The 26,332-nt window shown below is 38.7% G+C and overlaps 1 protein-coding gene and 1 pseudogene across 2 annotated transcripts in view; both read left to right on the top strand.

Annotated features, from left to right (window-relative positions):
- Positions 1 to 26,332, top strand: part of REEP3 (receptor accessory protein 3) — a 108,640-nt gene that overhangs the window by 70,606 nt on the left and 11,702 nt on the right. The window contains exons 3-6 of the mRNA XM_032252663.1: positions 7,294 to 7,370; positions 10,522 to 10,642; positions 11,402 to 11,515; positions 21,815 to 21,962. Coding sequence (XP_032108554.1) covers positions 7,294 to 7,370; positions 10,522 to 10,642; positions 11,402 to 11,515; positions 21,815 to 21,962 — 460 coding nt within the window. The remainder of the gene's footprint in view (positions 1 to 7,293; positions 7,371 to 10,521; positions 10,643 to 11,401; positions 11,516 to 21,814; positions 21,963 to 26,332) is intronic.
- Positions 6,080 to 7,144, top strand: LOC116533030 (annotated as a pseudogene). The gene has a single exon (XR_004261045.1). The product of XR_004261045.1 is annotated as an elongation factor 1-beta pseudogene (transcript).

Here is a 26,332-nt window from a genome sequence, read left to right on the forward strand (position 1 = left end):
GCCTTGGCCTCCCAAAGTGCCGGGATTATAGGCATGAGCCACCGCGTCTGGCCTAGAACATCTTTGGAAATTAGGGACGGGATCTCATTATATTGCCCAGGCTGGCCTCGAATTCCTGTGCCAAAGCAATTCTCCCACCTCAGCTTCCCATGTAGCTAGAACTACAGGTGCAATCACACAGCATTTTAAAAATCACAGTTATTTGTTTGTCTGCCCAGTGAAATGTTGAATCCTTGAGGATGGAGATATCATGTTTATATTTCTATTCCCATGCCATGAGGCAGGTAGTATTTGCTTACAGTTGAATCAATGAATGTTGTTTTTAATGTTGCCACCTGAGTCCTCAAGAACTGACTAAATTATCTTTTACATGAAAGATTAATGAAAAGGAGGGTGTATCTGTGTGTGTCTCCATCTTAGTGCTTATAAGTGTAAACTTGACCTTGTTGGATAATTAAGTTCTCTGGGATCAAGAAAAGTTTTTTTCTTTCCTTGAGTTTTGTATAGTTATTGACTAGGCTACACAGAAGGGCATTGCAGAATATTCAGGCAATTCCTATGTTATGTGAGCCTCCTATAATACAAGCCCCCTTTGCGAAAGTAAACTGCCATCTAGGTTGAAATTGTGCACCACTGCAATTGGGGGATTTGTAGACTGACAAGGGCCAAAGGGACTTTTAAGGAAGTATTGGGTACAGCTTTGTCATTATTTCATTGTTCTTGTGAAGATATCTAAATAACAGTTTGTTGGTTTTACCAATTGTTTCTGAACTGGAAAGAAATACTGTTTGTTCTCACTTCCCTGAGAATATATTACTAACAACAAGGTTGGTAACCTTTTTTCTCAGTAGCTTAAAAGGTGGATTGTGATTTATTAAAGCCACCAGTTAAATTACTGACTTTTATTTACATATTTTAACAGCAATTATTTCTATTATATTTGGTTACATATGTTCATAAGATAATTAGTGTACTGGTTTCCTTTCAATTTGTTGGTATTAATGCTGCATTTTATCAATGATTCTTTATTGATCTAAAGAATATTTCCTTTATCTTCACATACATTTAGGCTTTTTTTTTTTTTTTTTTGACCTTGACTTCTTTCTGCTATTTCCTTTGGGAAAAACCTTAAACAGTAGGCTGAGTGGCCTTGAGGTATAGTTTTAATAGAAGCATCAATGAGTAATCATTTGGTATAAACTTTCAACCAAATCCATTAATGGAAAAAAAGAAAGCAAAATATTTTCAAGGTTAACTTTCTTTATGGTTGCTTCCATGAATAACACATGGCCATTGAATTCATTTAATTTTTGCCTGTATTCAGCTATATTTAAGGTTCATATTTCTGATGAGAACAAAAAATTCATAGGTTCAAGAGATCAAATTGTCAAAGAATTTATTCATTAAAGACAAATTAAAACCGTGGGGTTTGCATATGTAGAACTGCAGTTAATTCACCAGGAAAATGCCTAGAAATACCCTATGGATTAGACAGTTTGCTGTTGGATGTTTAACTAAAATATTGAAGCCTTTTCTCCCTCTTTTATTTTTGACATTATTAAATATTCTCACGACCTAAACAGATATAATTTTTGCTTTCTTAAAAATATATATATACTTTAAAGCACTTACTTATTTTGTGAGTTTTAAAATAAATTTGATTACTTCATCTGAAAATTGAATAAGCACTTCACTGAAGCACAGTGACTTTTGAAATCTGCGGAATATGCAGCAGCTCTAATTCATTCCACAACTCGTCATTCAGGGAATATCAGCAGATGGCTACTATCTGTACAGTCCTTTTGCGTCTACTCAACCCTATTAACAAGTAAATCAAAACAATTGGTGGAGCATTACATACAGTTGTTATCCCCTTGGAAGATCACAACCATCAAGACAGTTGTGAAATAATGAAAAGGTAAAATAATGAAAAATAACAAGCAGTTACTTAAATGCTTTTATTTTTCTGAGAATTTCTTAAATTTTCTGTAAAGAGAGCCTTATTTCACTTAAGCCTTCACTTTACTGGGAAAGGAGATGATAATGTTTACACTGAGGTCTCTGTGCTGAGTACCGGAGAGGGAAAGAACCAGGGAATCCTAAAGATCCAGAGAGACTGGTCTGGTGGCAGCTGCATGTTTAAAAAGCTGCACCCGGCCTGGCATGGTGGCTCACGCCTGTAATCCCAGCACTTTGGGAGGCCGAGGTGGGTGGATCACAAGGTCAGGAGATCGAGACCATCCTGGCTAACCTGGTGAAACCCCAGCTCTACTAAAAATACAAAAAAATTAGCTGGGCACGGTGGCGCGCACCTGTAATCCCAGCTACTCAGGAGGCTGAGGCAGGTGAATCACTTGAACCCAGGAGGCAGAGGTTGCCGTGAGCTAAGATCGCGCCACTGCACTCCAGCCTGAATGACAAGAGTGGGACTCCATCTCAAAAAAAAATAAATAAATAAAACCTGCATCCCTGCAAAGGATATTACCTCAGCCTTTTTTGTGGCTGCACAGTATTTGGATAAAAATGGAAACCATTATTCTCAGCAAACTGACACAAGAACAAAAAAAACAAACACCGCATGTTCTCACTCATAAATGGGTGTTGAACAATGAGAACACATGGACACAGGGAGGGGAGCATCACACACTGGGGCCTGTCGGTGGGGTGGGGATCTAGGGGAGGGATAGGAGGGCATGGGGAAATAGGGGAAGGATAACAAGAGAAATACCTAATGTAGATGACCAGGTAATAGATGCAGCAAACCACCATGGCACATATATACATATGCAGCAAACCAGCACGCTCTGCACATGTACCCCAGAACTTAAAGTATTAAAAAAAAAAAAAAAAAAAAAAAGCTGCATCCTTTGGGCTTCAAGATGGACTGTGCCTCCTTCAGCCATTTCCTAGTGCAGTGATCTTGAGCAATTTATTGATTTTGGCCCTCTGTAAAATGAGAGGAATTCACTATATTACTTGTTTTTCCAGCCATACTTATAGAGCACAAGGGTTTCTCAGAGTCTCTCCAAGAGTCATAAGGTAGGTTGAATGGGAGACTCAGCCAGAACAGTTCTCTTATAATGTATTTACAGGTTTTTTTTTTTTTCAGTAAAAGATTGTTTAATTTAAAAAGCTTGATGACTCCCAAAATCCCTGCTAGCTTAACAAAAGCACATTGTTTAGTTTGTAGTCATCTTTTTCTTCATTTCTTTTTGGGAGGGAGGCCTATGGTCATGATTGACTCTAAAAGATAAGTTTATGGGCTGGGCATGATGGCTCATACCTGTAATCCTAGCACTTTAGGAGGTCGAGGTGGGCGGATTGCCTGACATCTGGAGTTTGAGACCAGTCTGGCCAACACGGTGAAACCCTGTCTCTACTAAAAATAGAAAAAAATTAGCAAGGCGTGGTGGCATGTGCTTGTAATCCCAGCTAGTTGGGAGGCTGAGGCAGGGGAATTGCTTGAACCAGGGAGGTGGAGGTTGCAGTGAGCTGAGATCGCACCACTACACTCTAGCCTGGGCGACAGAGCTAGACTCCATCTCAAAAAAAAAAAAGATAATCTGAGAAGTGAAAGTACTCAATTAGTGTTTGGATTTGGAAAAGCTGAGGGAATTAACTCATGCAGAAGCATCATTTCCTTTTTAGAAATGGGTAAGGTGGGGGAAGGGAAGAAAAGATAACACGTGCAGAGACCCACGCAGGATTTTAGACCTGGAGGAAAATCCCCATACTTGAACAAAAGCTTGGGATTGGGAGCAGTGAGAGATTGAAAAGAACTCATGAAAAGTAGAAAACTAAAGAGAACATTAGTTTAACTTTTTTAACATTTAAGATAATTTTATAAATCAGTTTCCTCATATTTCAAATACAGATAATGTACCCTATTATTTGCTTTGGGAAATTTTTTAAGCTTTCAGGATTCTCTATAAATTAGAACAAATTGGTACTATTCTTATTTCATAATATAATTGCTTCAGAAGTTATTCATGGCTATTTTCTATTGATTTGTTCATGTAAATAGAAAATTGAAAAAGCTACTTTGAGTTATTGTTTTATATTGCCTATGAAATACCCAAACAAACATCTGTATTAAAACTAATAGGTCCATTTTCCAGTTATATATAAGGACCTAAATTTTTTTGTCACTGATGAGGCAAGAACATGAAAGTGGTAGTCATTCTTGGACCCCACATTGGGCAGTTTCTCACATCTTCTCTCTCTGCCTGGTATAATGAGTTAACCAATTCCAGAGTCAGGCAGCCTGGACCCAAATCCTAGCTAAATGACTTCTCTTTTACCTCTCTGTGCCACTGTTTTCTTATCTATGATGGAAGTAATTTTATTTCCTACTTTGTAAAGTTTGTTACAGAGATTAAATGAATTAATTTATGTGATATATTTATCAACATAATTCCTAGCCCCCTGATTGGCATGGCATTGTGTATTTGCTATGATTATTGCACAGAAGAGCAAAGATTTTAATTGTTAGTAAAACTCCAGTGCACTTGAGAGACAAGAAACAATGTACTGAGGTAGATGAAAAAGTAAAATTTGGGAGAATCAGCTCAGGAAACATTAATCTGACAGCATTCTATGAGGAGGATAGATACCAAGAGAAGGCAGCGTGCCAGGGACCATTCAGCATACCCTGATTTGGACAAGAGATTAAAACATTCTGAACTATAATTGTGGAATTAGAGTGGAAGAAGGAGAAAGATGTGTGAGAGATTACAGGCTTACATCAGGGGAAGAGGAAGGAGACTAACCTTACTTACACTTTCCACTTGGGTAACTAGCATTATGGATGCATCTTTTTTTTTTTTTGAGACAGAGTCTTGCTCTGTCGCCAGGCTGGAGTGCAGTGGCGAAATCTTGGCTCACTGCAACCTCCACCTCCTGGATTCAAGTGATTCTTCTGCCTCAGCCTCCCAAGTAGCTGGGACTACAGGCGTGTGTCACCACACCTAGCTAATTTTTGTATTTTTAGTAGAGATGGGGTTTCACCATGTTGGCCAGGGTGGTCTGGACCTCTTGACCTTGTGATCCGCCCACCTTGGCCTCTCAAAGTGCTGGGATTACAGGCATGAGCCACCAAGCCCGGCTAGGGCTGTATCATTAATAGAAGTAAGAAGCCCAGGATTGTTCTTGGCTTTCTGAACAATTTCTATATATTGGGAAATAAGGAAGAAATATAACATTTTTGAGACTAAGATTAAATGTAGTCTTATCGTATTACACTATATTACTTACGTAACAATTAAATAGTTGAGGTCATGCCTGTAATCTCAGCACATTGGGAAGCCAAGGCAGGCAGATAGCTTGAGTCCAAGGAGTCCAATACCAGCCTCGGCAACATGGTAAAACCTCATCTCTACAAAAAACAAAAATTTAGCCAAGCGTGGTGTTGCACAGCTGTAGTCTCAGCTACTCAGGCAGCTGAGGCAGGAGGATCACTTGAGCCTGGAAGGTCACAGCTGCAGTGACCTGTGATCATAATTGCACTTCAGCCTGTGCAGCAGAGCGAGACCCTGTCTCTACAAAAAATAAAAATAAATAAATAATAAATAGTCTTCATAAAGAAGCAAGTAGATAACATCTTTTAAAGAACATTCTTCCAATTAAGAAAAATATTTCCTGGTTTTCCAATTCCCTGTTTTAGATTCCTAGATTAGATTGTATCAATTCCCAGAGATTTATTAATCTTTGCTCTTTCTATCCCAAGACTGTTGATGTAGTAATGTGAAGAACTCAAACATAGCTGGGCACAGTGGCTCACACCTGTAATCCCAGCACTCTGGGAGGCCAAGGCTGGCAGATCACCAGGTCAAGAGATCCAAACCATACTGGCCAACATGGTGAAAACCCATCTCTAATAAAAATACAAAAATTAGCTGGGTGTGGTGGTGCGCACCTGTAGTCCCAGCTACTCAGGAGGCTGGGGCAGGAGAATCGCTTGAACCAGGGAAGCAGAGGTTGCAGTGAGCTAAGATCACGCCACTGCACTCGAGCCTGGTGACAGAGTGAGACCCCGTCTCAAAAAAAAAAAAAAAAAAGAACTCAAACATAAAACCTGTTGAAAATTAAACCATCGGCGGTTCCCGTTATCTTCCGGAGCCGTGGAGGTACGAATTTAAGACATGCCCGTTTTATTAATTTATTTCCAAACGCAACGAAGAGTCCAGGGACAATTTGTGGGCCACTTAATTCAGGGCCCCCAATTCGTACGTGGAGAAGTGAGAATGCTAACGTACTTTGACCTTTAACGTTTGGTCGGGCGCGGTGGAGGGAAACGCCTCCGTCTCTATATAAGGAATTTTCCGGCTTCTCCGGGCCCCTTTTTCTCTTTGAGCGCGGGGCGCCGTTCGCGTACGCTCTCTTTCTGCTGCTCCCCAGCTCTCGGATACAGCAGACGTCATGGGTTTCGGAGACCTGAAAAGCCCCGCCAGCCTCTGGGTGCTCAACGACTACCTGGCGGACAAGAGCTACATCGAGGGGTATGTGCCATCTCAAGCAGATGTGGCAGTATTTGAAGCAGGCCCACCGCCTGCCGACTTGTGTCATGCCCTACGTTGGTATAATCACATCAAGTCTTATGAAAAGGAAAAGGCCAGCCTGCCAGGAGTGAAGAAAGCTTTGGGCAAGTATGGTCCTGTGGATGTGGAAGACACTACAGGAAGTGGAGCTACAGATAGTAAAGATGATGATGACATTGATCTCTTCGGATCTGATGATGGGGAGGAAAGTGAAGAAGCGAAGAGGCTAAGGAAAGAATGTCTTGCACAATATGAATCAAAGCCAAAAAACCTGCGCTTGTTGCCAAGTCTTCCATCTTACTGGTTGTGAAACCTTGGGATGATGAGACAGATATGGCAAAATTAGAGGAGTGTGTCAGAAGCATTCAAGCAGACGGCTTAGTCTGGGGCTCATCTAAACTAGTTCCAGTGGGATATGGAATTAAGAAACTTCAAATACAATGTGTAGTTGAAGATGATAAAGTTGGAACAGATAGGCTGGAGGAACAGATCACTGCTTTTGAGGACTATGTCCAGTCCATGGATGTGGCTGCTTTCAACAAGATCTAAAATCCATCCTGGATCATGGCATTTAAATAAAAGCTTGAAAGATTAAAAAAAAAAAAAAAGAAAGAAAGAAAAGAAAAGAAAATTAAATCATCACTTTCTGCATTTGACCCAAAATACTATGTATCCGGAAACACATACGTACATATAATTATTCAGAGTTGCAAATAATTTTCGTCTGTTGTTTCATGAGCATTTTTATTATTTCCAGGTTCGATGGATGATGTACTGGATTGTTTTTGCTCTCTATACTGTGATTGAAACAGTAGCAGATCAAACAGTTGCTTGGTAAGTTTTACTATGGAGAAGAGGCCAAACTACAGACTCATTATCAGGTGTCCTGAGTTCTTACCCTGCTCTTGCTACTAAGTGATTTTGATCAAGTTACCTAATTATCCAGCAACTTGTTTTTGTCATCTGCTTTCTCATAGAACACTACTTTCCTTTTAGCCTCCATCAAATAAAGGCAGCTCATTTTCCTCCCCATACGCCACTCCCTGCTCACCTCCCACACACCTTCCCCCAGTATCTTGGAATAGGGAAAGTTGATTGTCATCATCCTTTTCTGCACTGATGACTTCAGACAATTTTCCTGTATCACTTCCTAAATGACTCCTCTTTTGAAGCCCACAGCATCTGGTTTTAGCACCCCCCTCCCTATCCTTAAAACTCTCATCTACAAACATTTGAACTGGAAAACGTCAGCACCCACATGGACACCCACTCAACACCAGCTTCCTGGCTGCTCTGTTCCAAATAGATAAGGCAAAATTAAAGCATGTTTATATCCTCAAGGATTTAACATTTTACCAAGGAGCAGTACTTAACTGGACAACTCGAATCTCCCTGTGGTGTATTTCAGTAGTGCATTTCCATCGAAACCCTGCCATCACTTTGAGAACTTCTCCTTTTAAGATATTTTGGTTTACTACCTTGCTGATATCTTCATCTGCCCTTGACACACAAACCTTCAGTCTAAATTAGCCTTTCAATTACTCTTCTTTTTTTTTTTTTTTGAGACAGGGTCTTGCTCTGTTGCCTAAGCTGGAGTGCAATGGCGTGCGTGATCCCAGCTCACTGCAACCTCCACCTCCCAGGTTCAAGTGATTCTCCTGCCTCAGCCTCCTGAGTAGCTGGGATTACAGGCACATGGCACCATAGCCTGACTAATTTTGTATTTTTAGTAGAGACAGGGTTTCACCATATTGGCCAGGCTGGTCTCGAACTCCCAGCCTCAGGTGGTCCGTCCACCACGGCCTCCCGAAGTGCTGAGATTGCAGGCATTAGCCACGGCACTCAGCCAAAATGATTCCTTTTTATTTTTTTAACTGGGCTGCCAAATTCAGCTGAAAAAATTAATCAACTGCTCACATAGATATCAGTTTGAACCTCGTTCCTTTTACTTGCTCCTGGTCGGTGTCTACGTACATTCTGCCTGGTCTGTTTCAAACCTTTACAATTATCTCCTTACGCTGTCTTTCCCATTTTGCTTTCTCCTATTCTTGTAGTACATTAGGTCCTATTGGATTTGCTAGAAGAAAAAAAAATAGAAGCCATCATACTAAAATATTCTTAACAACCTTCCTTTATTTGCAAACATCGCTGTATCTCTTCTGATTTGAAATACTGTAAAAATTTCCCTTCCTGTGCTCCAAAGCTCATTCATTTATCTGTTATATTTTTGGTATCGGGGTTTGGTTGGGGAGGTCTCTTTGTTTTTGAGTGACAGAACATAGATCCCAAACCATGCTACATCTAAGTTTCCAAGTTCTTTTTTTAAGACTTCATTTTTTTCTGATTGCAAATGTAGCCTATATATGTTATTTAAAAGTGAACGGTATAGAAAATGTTTAACATGAACAACTGAATCCAGAAACTCCTGTAATTGCAGTGTGGCAGAGACCCCTTTGTTGGCTACACAGCGAGTCATCCTCACTGCCCTCTACCTGCCTGCCTTGACAGAAGAACCCAAATTTGCTCAGTTATCATTTATCCTAGTGATAAATGGACTACATTTATGTGTTCCTTGTCATGGAAAGATATTGAGCCTCTCATTATACATTAGAGAACTTTTGCTGCAGCAAGAAACAACCATAAAAGTACAGTGGGTTAGAAAAGCAAACTTTTATTTTTTGCTCAAGCTACGTGATGGAAAATGTTTGGCTGCATCTTTGCTGGGGTCAGGTCACCTTTGTTGTTGTTTTAGAGACAGGGTCTTGCTCTGTTGCCCAAGCTGGAGTGGAATGGCATGATGATAGCTCACTGCACCCTTGAATTCCTGCACTAAAGCAATCCTCCCAGCTTGGCTTCCCAAAGTGCTGGGGTCACAGGTGTGTAATCCTCACCTGGCCCCGTAAACCAAGGCTGAAGAAGCAGCTGTTCTCATGTTAGAAGGCAAGAGCTTAAAGCACGAGGTTGAGGGTGATGAAGTGAGGAAGTCAAAGGGTGTTTAAAGCTTCTGCTTGCATGTGACACGTATCACATTCATTTTCTGCTAGCCAAAGCAAGTCACATGGTTAAAGCCACAGTCATTGGTTGAAGAAGTATACTGGGCCAACAGGGAAGACCCATTGTAATTCTTTCCATTTTCCTTGCAATTTTCCTTGCAAGTGAACAATTTAGGTCTGCAGAGTGCTGCAATTCTGGCCAAATGAAATTGGAAGGGATATTTTTGGGAAGTTCTGTAAAAGATGAAGATGTGTGTATGGGGTAAACATTGTGCACTTGAAGTGTATGAAGTCATGCTCTGACAGGCACAGCTATCATATGAGGTAGGTTATGTACTTCCATGGCAGTTTGGCTCTGCAGATAGCGTGGGCATATCTTATGTACTGGATGAATAGTATTAGTGCCCTCTCTTAACTGCTGCATTCAGTTTGGCAGCTTTCCTATGCCTACTACAAAGGAAGATTCTTGTATTAGAGCAGGGGAATCTCTCAGGTCACACTTTAATGAACTGATCTATAGTTGAAACAAGATTATTCAAACACAGTTGTCTCCTGATTACTAACTTTTACACTCTAAAACTTAGCATAGCCCAGGCACTGTGGCTCATGCCTGTAATCCCAGCACTTTGGGAGGCCAAGGCAGGTGGATCACCTGAGGTCAGGAGTTTGAGACCAGCCTAGCCAACATGGTGAAACCCCATCTCTACTGAAAATACAAATATTAGCTGGGCATGGTGACGCATACCTGTAATCCTACCTACTGGGGAGGCTAAGGCAGAAGAATCACTGGAACACAGGAGGCAGAGGTTGCAGTGAACCGAGATGGTGCCATTGTACTCCAGCCTGACAACAAGAGCAAAACTCCATCTCAAAAAAAAAAAAAAAAAAAAAGCTTAGCATAGTGACTGAACTTTATAAAAAGTGTTTTTGTGATTTCCACAGTGGTTTATTTTTTCACTGGCAGTTTTTTTTCCAAATGTTTTTCTTATTAGGTTTCCCCTGTACTATGAGCTGAAGATTGCTTTTGTCATATGGCTGCTTTCTCCCTATACCAAAGGAGCAAGTTTAATATATAGAAAATTCCTTCATCCACTTCTTTCTTCAAAGGAAAGGGTAAGATATTTAACTTATTTCCATAAATTATTTTTAGAAATGCCTAGGCTGAGGCCAGGTGTGGTGGCTCACATCTGTAATCCCAGCACTTTGGGAGGCTGAGGTGGGTGGATCACTTGAGGCCAGGAGTTTGAGACAAGCCTGGCCAACATGGTGAAACCCTGGCTCTACTAAAAATACCAGAAAAAGTAGCCAGGTATGGTGGTGCTTGCCTGTAATCCCAGTTAGTCAGGAGGCTGAGGAAGGAGAATTGCTTGAACTCTGGAGGCATAGGTTGTAGTGAGCTGAGATCGCACCACTGCACTCCAGCCTGACTGACAGAGCAATACTCCATCTCAAAAACAGAAAGAAAAATGCCTAGGCTAGGTGCAGTGGCTCATGTCTGTAATCCCAACACTTTGAAAATCCAAGGTGGGAGGATTTCTTGAGCCTGGGATTTGAGACCAGCCGAGGCAGGAGGATTTCTTGAGCCTGGGATTTGAGACCAGCCGAGGCAACATAATGAGACTCTGTCTCTACAAAAAAATTAAAAATTATTCAGTCATGGTGGTGCGTACTTATTGTCCCATGCCACTGCATTCCAGCCTAGGCAAAAGAATGAGACCCTTTCTCAAAAAAAAAAAAAAGACAGAAAGAAATGCCTATTAACATATGCTAATGCTATAAAATTCATGAAACTATTATAGGGAGAATGTTCTAGTTTGGGGCTTCTTAACACTGTTTTTAAGTAAAACTGACATCTCTGGCTTTTTCCCCCAGGAGATTGATGATTATATTGTGCAAGCAAAGGAACGAGGCTATGAAACCATGGTAAACTTTGGACGGCAAGGTTTAAACTTGGCAGCTACTGCTGCAGTTACTGCAGCAGTGAAGGTAATTCTTCATTTACCTTTTTAATCCAGTCATATTAAGTCAGCAAATAAAGTAAGGTGGCTTTTTATTTCAAACCATTATAAAATTGTGGCAGAATCTTGCTGAATGCTTATTTTTCTACTACTGGAAAACAATTTTAAAGATACTTTAATTTTATATTTTCTCTACTTATTTTGAATCTCTTAGTTGATCACAAAATGAGAGGTAATTAATACATAATGAATACCTAAAAATGTCATTTAGTCATAACTGTCCCACTTAATGACCTTAAAGTAGTTTGAGTAAATCACCTGAAGTAAAGATGACCACTGTTTCTTTCTCTGTCTTTGGTGTTCTTTCTCTCTCTCTTTTTCTGTCTCTTTCTCAATGGCAATATCTTGGTAGGATTTCTGGCTTACTTCTGCACCTCTGCTTCAATCAATCTGAGGTAACTGATTATTCAAAATAAGGCATGAAAAAGTCTGTTCTTAAAATGTGAGCTTATACTTAGCCAGTTACTAATGTCATTTGTTGTGTTTGCAAGCCAAGTTATCAAATGAATGTGTTCTGTAAAAATTTGCATCATGGTTTTGGATTTCTTTGCATGTTGTAATTTGTGTGATTTATTTTAAATACTGTAGCATAATTGGTTTTGGTGTCTTTGGTATGGAAAGAAAATACCCTTCTGTGTTCCTTAGTTGCTTCATGTATAAAATGGGGGTAATATATCTTTGAGAATATATAAAAGCACAGTGCTTGCTTGCATATAGTAGAAGCCCAATAAGCATGAATATCATGTGTCTATCTCCATTCAAGATTCAAGTGAAAACTTAAGTTTTTGGCTATTAAGTTAAATTGAGACTGAATAGTATTCTGCTTTGAAGCTAGGCTCTTTTAGTTGTCTTGAACTAAAACAACGCTATGGAAATAAATACTCTAGTTAAGTGGTGATTTTATCTAACTGTAATGGTGAAGGGATATGAAATGAGGGCACTTTCACTTTTCTGAGAGGTCTTTGGCTCAAGTATTAAAATGAATATAATTAACAAGAAGGAACATTCAAATTATATACCTAATAGCATTCCATTGAGAGTTAAATGGAAATGTATTAACTATGCAGCACTATACATGAAAAACAACTCTATTATTAATGATTATTAATGATCAGCACTTCAATATAGTATAGTTTTTCTCTTATTTGGGCTTTTAAAGCCTTTTTCTTTTATTAGGATAGGTTTATAAATGAATACAGAAACAGCAAAATTTTCAGCTTAAAGGACTATGTTTTATTTTAGAAGTTCATTTTGCTTTTTATTTCTTGCTTAGTGAAAATGCATTCCTGATTTCCATATCTGCTAAAAAAGATTATCCAAGAGATAATCCAGCCACTGGGAATTCTTAAAAAAGGGAATAGTTGTAATTATCAAAGAAATAATACAGTAATATTTCCTAGAACTGAAGGATATGAATCTTCAGATTGAAAGGACCCACAAAGTACTTAACACAATGAACGAAAAGGATGACTGACTCTAACTGAAGTCATTGGGTATCCTAAAACACCAGTGATAAGGAGAGAATTCATAAAGATTCCAAATATAAAAAGCATATCACATTCAAATGATGTAGAATCAGAATGGCATTAAATATCTAAACAGTGACAATGAATGCTTGAAGACAGAGTAATACCGTTCATGATACCATCATGATTTTCACCCTCAAGTACTATAACAGTCGAGCCCTCAATTGTGTGAACTTAGAATTAAGAAATTTCTTAATTCTAGGCATGCAGAGTCACAAGATTTACCTACCGGTCGTCTTTTGTCAGGACAGATCTGCTCACAGAGCTAGGGAAGGGTCCACAAAAAAGGAAACCCATGAGATCTGGGAAACAAGTTATTCATCACAGAAAAGAGATGACAAAAACTCCCAGAGAGAACACCACACAGCAAGTCCAAAGTGCAGCCAGCCAAAACTGGATGTGGTGGATGAAAAGTGCCAGGAGAGATATCTCTGGACATACAAAGCCAAGAGGATTGTTCATGCTGCACAGGGATAATACTAAAACCAGTGAGAGGCCAGGCACAGTGGCACACACATGTAATCCCAGCACTTTGGGAGGCCGAGGTAGGTCGATCACCCGAGGTCAGGAGTTCAAGAAGCCCAGCCAACATGGGGAAAATCTGGCTCTACTAAAAATACAAAAAAATTAGCTGGGTATGGTGGTGGATGCCTGTAGTCCCAGGTACTCAGGAGACCAAGACAGGAGAATTGCTTCAACCTGGGAGGCAGAGGTTGCAGTGAGCCAAGATCAAGCCATTGCACTCCAGCCTAGGTGACAAGAGTGAAACTCCATCTCAAAAAATACTAAAAATAAAAGAAATAGGCCAGACACAGTGGCTCACGCCTGTAATCCCAACACTTTGGGAGGCCGAGCCGGGTGGATCACGAGGTCAAGAGATCGAGACCATCCTGGCCAACATGGTGAAACCCGTCTCTACTAAAAATACAAAAATTAGCCAGGCATGGTGGCACACACCTGTGGTCCCAGCTACTTGGGAGGCTGAGGCGGAAAAATCGCTTGAACCCAGGAGGCGGAGGTCGCAGTGAGCTGAGATTGCGCCACTGCACTCCAGTCTGGTGACAGAACAAGACTCCATCTCAAAAATAAATAAATAAATAAAAATAAATAATAAAAAATACAACCAGTGAGAGGGCATGTTTCAACCAGATGACACATTGGCTATAGGCAGCTGGTGCCCATGCAGCTGCACATCTTCCCTGAGCACCATGAAAAAAACACTGGAGGCAATGTAAAGAGGAAGAGGGGAAGACAATGAAAAAGAAAAAAAGGCGTGATCATTAACTCTGGGGAAAAAAAAGTTACATAAGAAAGGAAATATAATAATGGAGTATGACTGCATTTACATTATAATAATGAACACAGACTAAGGATTTAACAACTGTACTTTTTCCATATGGGGGAAGGAGAAGGAAAATGGAAGAGAACTAAAATCCTTATCTGTTACAATAGGAAAGTAGAGGGCTTAAAGGGGTTGCATCGGCTGGGGATGAAGAGGAAAAGGGAACTAAGGGCTTGTTGCCTTTTGTTATAAAATTTAACATTTTCGACTTTGCAAACCAAGTACATGTATTTATTTACACCCAATGAAGCTGCTGTCTGAATTTTTCGTATTTAAAAGCATCCTTCAGCATGGTTCTGTGGAGAAAAACTGAAAATTAAATTTCAAGTTGAAAAATCATTTAGAAAACATATTTTAGAATATTGTCTTAAACAAAGAAACATACAAATCCCATTTTCCTCCTCATTTTAGCATTTGCATATAGTCTGTTCTACTCTGTGAGATACCTTTGTACATATTGTGACTATTTTGTGCAGTATTTGTTTTATTTTGGTTTGTGTTTACTACCACGTGGGGAATCAACAGTACCCACTATGTTATCTTATCCTCATTCCCTTCTCATTTATTTTTATCTTACACTTTGCCTCCACTGGTATTTAGCATCCTACATATTATTTATTCAGCATCTGTTTATTTAATGCCTGCTACATGGTAGGTACTGGGATATAGTAATGAACCGGATAGATACAACCTTCGCCTGCACAAGCCACTGTCTGTCTGGAGCTAATGTCTGTATTAGCTAGGGAATAGCCCACAAAAATTTTATTTCTAACTGAAAATTTTATTTCACCTCTGGATGATAAGACCCCACACATAACCCTCCATTATTAAAATAAGCATTATCTCACAGGGATACTTTTCTGTTAAAATGCCATGAAAACAAAAAACAATCCTGTATGTATTTCTCTGGCTCTCTTCTTTGTGATTTATTGTTTCTTTTCATTTATATGTTTAACACCTTAAAATCACCTGTCCACTCCAAAGGTAGGAATATTGATAAAAATGATCTAAGTCACTCTTGCAAAACAAATAGAAACCCATATCCCTTAAATGAAATCAGATACTGGATTTGGAACTGTCCCCACTTATTTGCAATGTTGTGATTCTTTTATCCATAAGATCCCTGTATATGAGCTAACTGTCACCATTCTCATCATGAGTACAGGAATGTTGGAGACCCCATCCTGGAGACTGTATTCACTAGAAATGGTTATTAAATATGCTGAACATAGCATAATGTTAACCCAATTTGCCTCAAGTTACACTGTGCTTATTTTAAAGTACACGAAATTAGTTTCATCTCTGCAGATGTCAAACAAGGGTATTGTCATAGAAGAATCACTGAACCAGACACTTCATACTGAGAGTAAATTGAAACTGAAATAGGAAATAGGTCAGGTTTAAGGAGAAGCTGCAAGAAAGCCAACAGTAAGATTTCAGAATTATTTAAGATTTTTACAATATATAGTTTGTTTAAAGTATCTTTCAGGCTAAAAATTCTTGGACTGTTGGTGTGACCTTTGAAGAACAGGTGATAATCCTGACTAGGTTTCCCAGGTTGAACCACCTGAGCATGTTAAAGGTGAAAATAGGAATCTCATCAGAACATTTATTATACCGTAAAGCAATTTTCTGAAAATGTTACTCAGTTCTGTGACCTAATTACCAGGCATCTGTTTGCAAGGTCACTGTACAAGTCTATTTGGCTGAGCAAAGCATAAACATATGAAGGACTTACAAGGATTTTGCTGAGGATGTACAGCATTCCATAGCCTTTCACATGAGAAGTGTAGGTGGTTTCGTGCACATGAGCAACACTACTGACAGATGAAGGACAGATGAAGCAAAGTACTGTTAGTTGGATTAACCACGTCTGAATTTTTCTGGTAACCTTTAGATATCAGAAATCAATTACCACAGACTTTTGAGCTTTACAGGTAAAATTGTTGAAGTCTAATTTACTTTAACTGGTCCAAAAATCCTAACATCTTATTGCGTTTTTTGTGACTTTCTGTTTGTGAATGGTTTTGAGGACATACAGCTGCTTAGCATTATACTCGTTAAAAAAAAAAAAAAAGGAAAGAACCTTTATCCAGACAATGGAAAAAAGAAGGTTGTATTATTTTTTCTACAATCTAGGGAAGCAGAATGGTATAAAAAACATTGAATGCTACAGCAATTGAGTTAATCTGGATTTTTTTTAGTGCTGATTCTGCCACAAATTAGCCATGAAATTTTGGGCAAATCATCCGCATTGATCTAAGTATTAATTTTTCTCACCTGTAAAAACAAAGAGATGAAACCTGATTTCTAATACCTCTTATATATCTAAAACAGTGGTACTCAACTGGAGGCAATTTTGTGCTCCTACCCTTTTACCAAGGGACACTTTAGGTTGTCACCACTGAGAGGGCGCTGCTACTGATATCTAGTGGGTAAGGAAAGGCCAGGAATGCTGCTTAATATTCTACAAAGCACAGAACAGCTCCCCACAACAAAAAATTACCTAATGCAAAACAGCAAGAGTGCTAAGGTTGAGAAACTGCTCTAAAAGAATGATGAGTCAGAAAAAACTAAAAGGATATATAAATAGGTAGTTTTGGTGATAGGTTACAAATAATGTTTACTTCCTTTTTAAAATGTTTCTCCATGTTGTCAATATTCTTCAGTAATCTTAAAAACACTAAAATATATTATTCACCTAATGCAAATGCAGTCAATTCCATCCTGGGCTTTATCAGATTAATTGTTGAATGTGCATAGGGAAATGGGTTTTCCCTAAAAACTGGGAACTAACCTTATCTGCAATTACAATGTAACGTCAAGGATCAATAGGAAATAGAGCTTAGTGGCTATTCATTACTGAATAGTATAAGAATTATTCTGTAAAAGGATGGTTTGTGCTTGTAAGATTATAAAGCATTGCTGGTTATATGTTTTTTAATCGAAGATTAAAAATGTGAAGAAAATAAATTGAAGGCTTTATACAAAGGTGCTGATACACAAAATAAATTCCCCTTATTTAACACAAAATATAGTAATTTTAATGTAGTGTTGAACCAGGAAATGAAGTATTTTAACAAAGCCAGCATTATTTGAGTGTAAAGAAATTAGAATTAATCATACATGCAGGGTCCCTTTTTATGGATGCCAACCATATGATTAGATACTTGAATAGATATTCAGATGTCCTAGTGCCCTTGGATATAAATGTGCTCTTGTGGAGCCAGTGTGGGGAGCTGCGTTGCGGCAAAAGAATCTCTTCCAGAGCCTGGGTGTGCTACCTCTGGACCCAGCCCTCTGCCAAGTCAGCCCCTGCAGTGTTCTCGGTTTCTTGAAGAGGCATTTGGGCCCATCTAAATCCAAAACCTGAGAATTTATTGCCACCTGAAATTCAGAAGGTTCAGGAACAATTCTCACAATGATCAGTTTCAATGTGTAAACTATTCTACAGGATACTTAATTACTTTGACTTTTGCATTCTCATCATAATCTCTGTTACTTTGATTGTTAGGATCAATTTTAACACACACAGAGTACAGACAATTCTGCAGAGAATAAGATCTAAAGTGCTGAGATACGGAACTATCTTGTAGATGCTAATCTCACCTTTCCTCTTTATTGACTAAGACTGCTCTTTCCATACAACAGACTAGACTAGAACCTTTCCTCATTTCTCTGTCTCTCTTTCTCTCCCTCTTTCTCTCTCTCTCTCTCTATCTCTCTCCCTCTCGTTCTTTCTTCTTTCCTTTTTTAGAGACAGGGTCTCGCTCTATCATCCAGGCTAAAGTGCAGAGTTGTCATCACAGCTCACTGAGGCCTCAAACTCCTGGCCTCACACGATCCTCCCACCTTGGCCTCCTAAAGTGTAGGGATTGCAGGTGTGAGCCACTGCACCGGGTCCTTTACTCATTTTTCTTATACTTTTGGCTTAATATTATATAAATTAAATAGAAGAAAATAGGTACACACAACATTATTAATTTAAAGAAAACCAATACCTTTTAGCATTATTATTTACAAGTGACTATAATGTTCTCTTTGTGGCCTCAAAAATAGATCATTTTCTTTTGTTGATGGGAGTAAGGCGTTAGATACAGGAAACGTTGGTGAGAAATGGATCAGAATTTCTTATAGTGTACTACATATTGACTAATTTTGTAATATTAAAGACAATATTTTTAAAAAGAAAAAAGGTCACCCATTCCATCTTCCTAAACATTGTAGTGTTGTTAGTTTTGCATTTTTCCCTGCCTACTTACAGCCACACTGCGTACTTGCAACCATATTATGCTTGTGATATAGAATTCTAAGGTAGAGGCAAGATATCTCTACTTACCATTAATATAGCAATTATAGTTCCTTTATTACTGGACTTTTTGTGTTGAAAATGTAGAAACTGGTAGGAATAAGGTGGCCTTCAGAACTGATTACTTTATAATTACATCTGTCCATTTAACTGGTTACATTGGATACTTGTAATTTATGTAATGTTTTCAAAGTCCACAATACTGCACCAATTTCTCCCTTATGTTAGTTTTATTCAGGACCCATAAAAATATGTAGAGTTGAAAGTCCAATTTTCCAAGGAGATAATGGGTGTTAAACTGTTGAAGTTTCTCAAAGAGGGCTCATATTCCCTTTTTGCTTTTCCCTACTTTCCTGAAAGCCTTGAAGGGATTGATAATACTTGAGTATTATTCATAATAGTAGCATTGGTTACTCAAGAGCTAAATTTAAATCCAGGCTGTAGGTAGATGACCCAGATACCTCAAGGTTGGGCCTTGCCTTGCTCATGTTTAATCTAAACCTGAAGCAAACCCTTGGTAGGTGGTATCATCTGTCCACCTGTGAACTAGGAGAAACCTGTGGCCATACCTGTAGCTTGCTGCTGAACCTCTGCATAAAACCTACAGTGTTTACATTAAAACATGCTGGTACCTATGGAGAACTCTTCACTTTAGCAGTCAAGAGTAATGAAAAAGAATGGACATAAGAGTATTTTGTTTAATTATTACATGCTCAATATCAGTAACATACCGGGTGTACCAGGAGAATAGAAGAAGCCTAAGAATGTCCCTCTCCTCTAGTGTCTTACAGTCTTGCTCTGGAGGCAAAATATTCCTATCACAACAATAGAAGTAACAGTAGTATGTGATTTCATTGTGACATATGTCCCAAGAAATTTGTTGATTATGCTTGTTAAACATACCAAAGTTTGTGGATGATATAATTATAAAACTAGACTGATTCTGTTAACACTTCAAGACATTTGTATCCTGAAATGTACTTTCTTGAGTGCGAGGGTTTGGGAATTATAGCCAGCCTTAGAAATCGCATGTGAATTTGGTGAAGGGTGTCATGGACGTGCATGTCATTTGTCATCTGTGTGGCAGTAGATAAAGAAATCAGGAATCGCTGAGAGAGGGCACAAAACTACAAAGATGAAATAGGAGAACAAGGCATCTGTTGCAGATGAACACTGGTCACCTCCTTGTAGTATGTCTCCAAAGTCTTCTGTCAACTATCTGTTTGATAAGTAAATGATATCCAATAAGGAGGAACCAAGTATAATGAATTAAACCATGCCATAAATGTTTTTTAAATGTGTGAAATCCAATTATTTTTATTGAGAATATAGACCTTTAATGATTTCTTGTCACAATTCAAAAATACGGTAGAAATACAGAGCTCAAGTGGGATATGGAAATGGCATTTGGTTTTGACATAATATTTTATTAACCCAGAGTAACTGAATCAAGACTCATAAATTAAAACCTTTTCCTTGAGTATAAAATACAAGTTAACAGTAATGCCCAAATGTTTGTAGCACCTTTGACTTTGAAATTTAGAGATGAACCATTATGGATTAGTTTCTATGGTAACACTGTAACTAGAGGAAATCATAAATTCATATGTGTGAAAAGAAGAAATAATAAGTATAAAAAAACCCTTACATGAATATTTTTAATCTAGCTATAAATAAGAAGTGACTCATCTATATGCTATGCAAATTTAAAGTAGGTAAATTTAAATTTCTTTTTTTTTTTTTTTTTTTTTTTTTTTTTTTTTTTGCTTTACAAAGCTTTATACTTTAGGAGGGGAAATGTAGTTATATATAAACAGTTCAGAAAATGTCTCTTTCAGAGCTACCGTGTTGGAAATGTTCTGTATCTGCACCATCCAATACAGTAGCCACTAGCCACATGCAGCTATTGAGCATTTGAAAAGTGGCTAGTGCAATAAAAGAACTGAATGTTGTATTTTATTTAACTTCACTTAATTTCCATTTAAATGCCCACCTGTGCCTAGTGTCTGCCATATTGTTAAGGGAAAGGACTTAAAGTCATATACAGAGTAGTAGATATGTCTTGCCAGATAGTTAATTCATTAATTGACTGTCGTTTTGTATTCCAGATTCTTTGGCTCTTACATTTTTTTAACCTGTTCTAGAAAGAGCCATTACCAGTCCTGACTTAGCTTAGCTTTAAAACAATGTCATGTCTCTTTTACTTTAAAAAGTTGCCTTTGGGCCGGGCGCGGTGGCTCAAGCCTGTAATCCCAGCACTTTAGGAGGCCGAGCCGGGTGGATCACAAGGTCAAGAGATCAAGACCATCCTGGTCAACATGGTGAAACCCCGTCTCTACTAAAAATACAAAAAATTAGCTGGGCATGGTGGCGCGTGCCTGTAGTCCCAGCTACTCAGGAGGCTGAGGCAGGAGAATTGCCTGAACCCAGGAGGCGGAGGTTGCAGTGAGCCGAGATCGCGCCATTGCACTCCAGCCTGGGTAACAAGAGCGAAACTCCGTCTCAAAAAAAAAAAAAAAAAAAAATTAGCTAGCATGGTGCACATGCCTGTAATCCCAGCTACTCGGGAGGCTGAGACAGGAGAATCTCTTGAACCAGGGAGGCAGAGGTTGCAGTAGCCAAGATCGCACCACTGCACTTCAGCCTGGGTGACAGAGGAGACTCTGTGTCTAAATAAATACATAAAACAAAAAATTGAAAGTTGCCCTAAATCTTAAAGTTTAAGCCCCACAGCGCTAGTTTCAGGAGACAGCAACATTATGGATGCCATTTACTCTGAGGTAAGGTCATCATACATCTTTTACACTTTAAAATTAAATATGATGCTGAAATGTTTGGGGTGAAATGTACTGATGTCTACAACTTACTTTGAAATGCATGAAAAAAGAAAATGAATTCATGGATCAATAGATGCTAGATATGTGAGAAAGCAGATACTGCAAATTGTAAACAATATTGGGTGTTCACTGTACAATTCTTTCAGCTTTTCTGAAGTTATCTTAATAAAATGTTCAGGGATAGTTAAGTGTAAGCATACTAAATATTTTTAAAGTATTTTTTTCTTGGATCTATCAATTCTCTGTTAAATAGAGCCAAGGAGCAATAACTGAACGTTTAAGAAGCTTCAGTATGCATGATTTAACAGCTATCCAAGGTGATGAGCCTGTGGGACAAAGACCATACCAACCTCTACCAGAAGCAAAAAAGAAAAGTAAACCAGCCCCCAGTGAATCAGCAGGTGTGCTTGTTTTAATATATGGTTCTTTTACACGGACACAGGGAGGGGAACAATACACACTGGGGCCTGTCAGTGGGTGGGGGACAAGGAGAAGAAGAGCATTAGGACAAATACCTAATGCATTTGGGGCTTAAAACCTAGATGATGGGTTGATAGGTGTAGCAAACCACCATGGCACATGTATACCTATGTAAAAAACATGCATGTTCTACACATGTATCCCGGAACTTACAGTAAAATTAAAATATAAATATATATACACACACAGTTCTTTCATAATTGGGCTTGTGGATACTAAAATAATATATGATACATGATAACTATCTGAATTTAGGTAGACAAAATTTACTTCTAAGCTTATATTTCTACTTTTTTACATTTAATCATAGTTCTTTTTCTTTGAAATTCTCTCTAAATAAGATTAGTAGTTGCCAGGCTAGGTGCAGTGGCTCAGGCTGGGCACGGTGGCTCACACCTGTAATCCCAGCCTTTGGGAGGCCAAGGCGGGCAGATCACGAGGTCAGGAGTTCGAGACCAGCCTGGCTAACGTGGTGAAACTGCATCTATACTAACAATACAAAAAAAAAAAAAAATTGGCCAGGCGCAGTGGCTCACAACTGTAATCCTAGCACTTTGGGAGGCCGAGGCAAGTGGATTACCTGAGGTCAGGAGTTCGAGACCAGCCTGGACAAAACGGTGAAACCCCATCTCTACTAAAAATACAAAATTAGCCAGGCTCGGTGGCACATGCCTGTAATCCCAACTACTTAGGAGGCTGAGGCAGGAAAATCACTTGAACCCTGGAGTCAGAGGTTGCAGTGAGTTGAGGTCATGCCACTGCACTCCAGCCTGGGTGAAAAAGTGAGTCTCCATCTCAAAAAAAAGAAAAAAAAAATAGGCATGGTGGCACATGTCTGTAATCCCAGCTACTTGGGAGGCTGAGGCAAGAGAATTGCTTGAACCCTGAAGGCAGAGATTGCAGTGAGCTGAGATCACGCCACTGCACTCCAGCCTGGGCAACAGAGTAAGACTCCATCTCGGGGGGAAAAAGAAAAAGATTAGTACTTGCCTTTTGCTGATTCTGGAGATTATCTAGCTAACAAAGTAGCCTCTTTCGCTGCCATGAATTTTTAGAAGCTGTAGGTGTGGTTACCAACACCTTCTCACCACCAGCACTAGTTCCAACCTGTAATCAGTACTCTTTCTACGCAAACTGTGCACTGACATCTAAGGAATTTTCTAGTTGAACACTCTTTACTGTAAGTGCTGTGGACAAATAAGGATATTGACTCACAGATTAAAAGTTTTAAGCACGTGATAAAAGATGACTCAATTTGAAAATAAGATTATTCCCATGGAAGATGTGTTGAAATTACATATTCTAGTTCAAGAGCTAACTTGTAGGCATATTCTAGTATAAATTATGAACATGTCATAGTTAATATATTCTAAAACTTTTAAAATATCATGATCTTAGAAACATACATGTAAATTAGACATGGTTCATTAGTCATTTTATCACATAAGAAAGTTTTAATTCAAAGGCAAGACTGAGAACTAAGATCTTCAATACATTCTTTATTAATGTGTTAAGTCCATAAGATACAGGGCTATTTGACTTTTTATTAAAAAAAAAAGTTTTGAGAGAAATTGAAAATCATCTTTATAATTAAAACCAATTTTAAAAATGAATAGCTGTTTCTCCTTAAAAAGGAGAAATATCTCTACAAAAATAATTTTTTTGAGTAGCCAAGCATGGTGGTACTCACCCAGCTACCTGGGAGGCAGATGGGAAAATCACTTGAGCCCAGAAAGTAAAGGTTGCAGTGAGCCATGATCACACCACTGCGCTCCAGCCTAGGTGACAGAGCAATACTCTTTCTCAGGAAAAAGAAAAAATAACAAACTTTCTTCCAAGGTCTCCCAAGAACAAATACCTTTACAAAGTTGTTGACTATTATCTGAGAGGTAGTGATCAAGCATTGGCCATTGATTAAGGTAGAGATGCCTTTGAGAGAGAGGAACCATCAGTCTGATTTGTACATTAAAAATAATGTAGTTCCTAATGTAGACATTTCCCTTTTTTAAAATTGTTGTTTTTGTTAATTTATATATTTTGAGGCACAGTCTCACTTTGTCACCAGGCTAGAGTTGTGTGCAGTGTTACAATTTCAGCTCACTGTAGCTTTGACCTCCCAGGTCCAAGTGATCTTCCTGTCTCAGCCTCCCGAGAAGCTAGGACTACAGGTGTGCACTGCCATGCCCTGCTGATTTTTCCATTTTTTGTAGAGATGAGGCTTCACCATGTTACCTAGGCTGGCCTCAAACTCCTAGTCTCAAGCAATCTGCCTCTGCCTCCCAAAGTGCTGGGTGGGATTACAGGCACATCCCACACTGCCCGGCCTTGGCATTTCTTAATATGCATTTAAAATTATGTGGCCAGGTGCAGTGGCTCACGCCTGTAATCCCAGCACTTTGGGAGGCCTAGGTGGGCAGATCCCCTAAGGTCGGGAGTTTAAGACCAGCCTGGTCAACATGGTAAAACCCCCCTCTCCACCAAAAATACAAAAATTAGCTGGGTGTGGTAGTGCATGCCTGTAGTCCCAGCTGCCCAGAAGGCTGAGGCAGGAGAATCACTTGAACCTAAGAGGCAGAGGTTGCAGTTAGCCAAGATCGCACCACTGCACTCCAGCCTGGGCAACAGAGAAAGACGCCATCTCAAAAAAAAAAAAAAATTAGGTATATTTATTTTGATTATGCGGTCTGCTGTATATATTATATTTTGCTGATTTAGACCAGATATCATAGACCAGAGACTTTTATTAGCAGTTTATTCATGAGCATACCTAAGAATTGGCTAAGAATTATATTCTAATTAGTAAATAAAAACAGATTTATAAATATGAAAATCCATAATACTATTTTTATGATACTCACCTATCAAATTTTAAATCTATGGCAAAAATATTTTAAAATTTGACCTGCTATTTAGTTCTTAAATTTCAAATCATGAAATTAAATAAGTTTTATAAAAATATGAAGCACATGGTAGCAGTATGAGAAAGACACTTGTTCAGTTATGAAAGGTACTTGTTCAGAGTTATAAACTCTGCCCAGTTTCCAAGTTTTCTACAAAATGGTACATATTCTGAGCCTCTCTTCCCTAAGGAAAAACGTTCATCAAAACTTTCCCTATTGACCATATTTTTAACAAAGGACTATGGTTCTAGGACCGGAATAGGTGAAGAGAGGTTAATAATAGATCATCTAGATAGACACAAACTCAGGTGTACATGGAAATTTATCAGATGAGAAAGATGATCTTTCAAATTGGTGGAGAAATGACAGATTATTTAATAAGTGATGCTAGGATAACTGCTAGACTACTAGAAGGTGGAATAGAGAATCATGTTGTATCTCTGCCTCAAATCTTTTTTTTTTTTTTTTCGAGACGGAGTTTCACTCAGGTTACCCAGGCTGGAGTGCAGTGGCGCGATCTCGGCTCACCGCAACCTCCGCCTCCCGGGTTCAGGCAATTCTCCTGCCCCAGCCTCCTGAGTCGCTGGGATTACAGGCACGCACCACCATGCCCAGCTAATTTTTTGTATTTTTAATAGAGACGGGGTTTCACCATGTTGACCAGGATGGTCTCGATCTCTTGACCTCGTGATCCACCCGCCTCGGCCTCCCAAAGTGCTGGGATTACAGGCTTGAGCCACCGCGCCCGGCCTTGCCTCAAAGTTTTGTGTGAGCACTGAATGAGGTGGTATTAATATTGAAATGACTGTCACACATGTTCAGTACACATATTTATTGCTCCTATTCTGACAGGAAGCATAAAGCAACAAGAAAAAAAGACAAATTTGGGGAGAAAATGTTTTCATTTATTTTTGAATATTAAGTTAATATTCTTGTCATTTTTAAACTTTTTATTTTGAGATAATGTATTATGAATATAATATTAACATACATTAAGAAATAATTAAGAAAATATTAAATTATTAAGAAATAATACAGAAAGATTCCAGTTTAGAGTACCTTTATTCAATTTACTCAGTTTAGAGTAACTCTCATTTAACTCTGGCAAACACGAATCTCTTCTCCATGATCTTGTATTTTTATTTAAGAATGTTATATAAATGGAGTGATGCAGTGTGTAACCTTTAAAGATTGGCTGTTGTTTTTTATACTCAACAAAATCGTCTGGAGATGCATACAGGTTTTTGCATGTTTTAATAGTTTGTACCTTTTTATTGCTGATTAGTATTGCAAGATATGTATAGATGTATCTCCTTTTTTCTTTTTCCAGACAGTGTCTCATTCTGTCATCCAGGCTGGAGTGCAGTGGCACTATCTTGGCTCACTGCAAC

The sequence above is a fragment of the Sapajus apella genome, unplaced genomic scaffold (genome assembly GCF_009761245.1).
Source record: "Sapajus apella isolate SASKATOON/1434 unplaced genomic scaffold, GSC_monkey_1.0 scaffold78, whole genome shotgun sequence".
In the NCBI taxonomy this organism is placed as follows: Eukaryota; Metazoa; Chordata; class Mammalia; order Primates; family Cebidae; genus Sapajus; species Sapajus apella.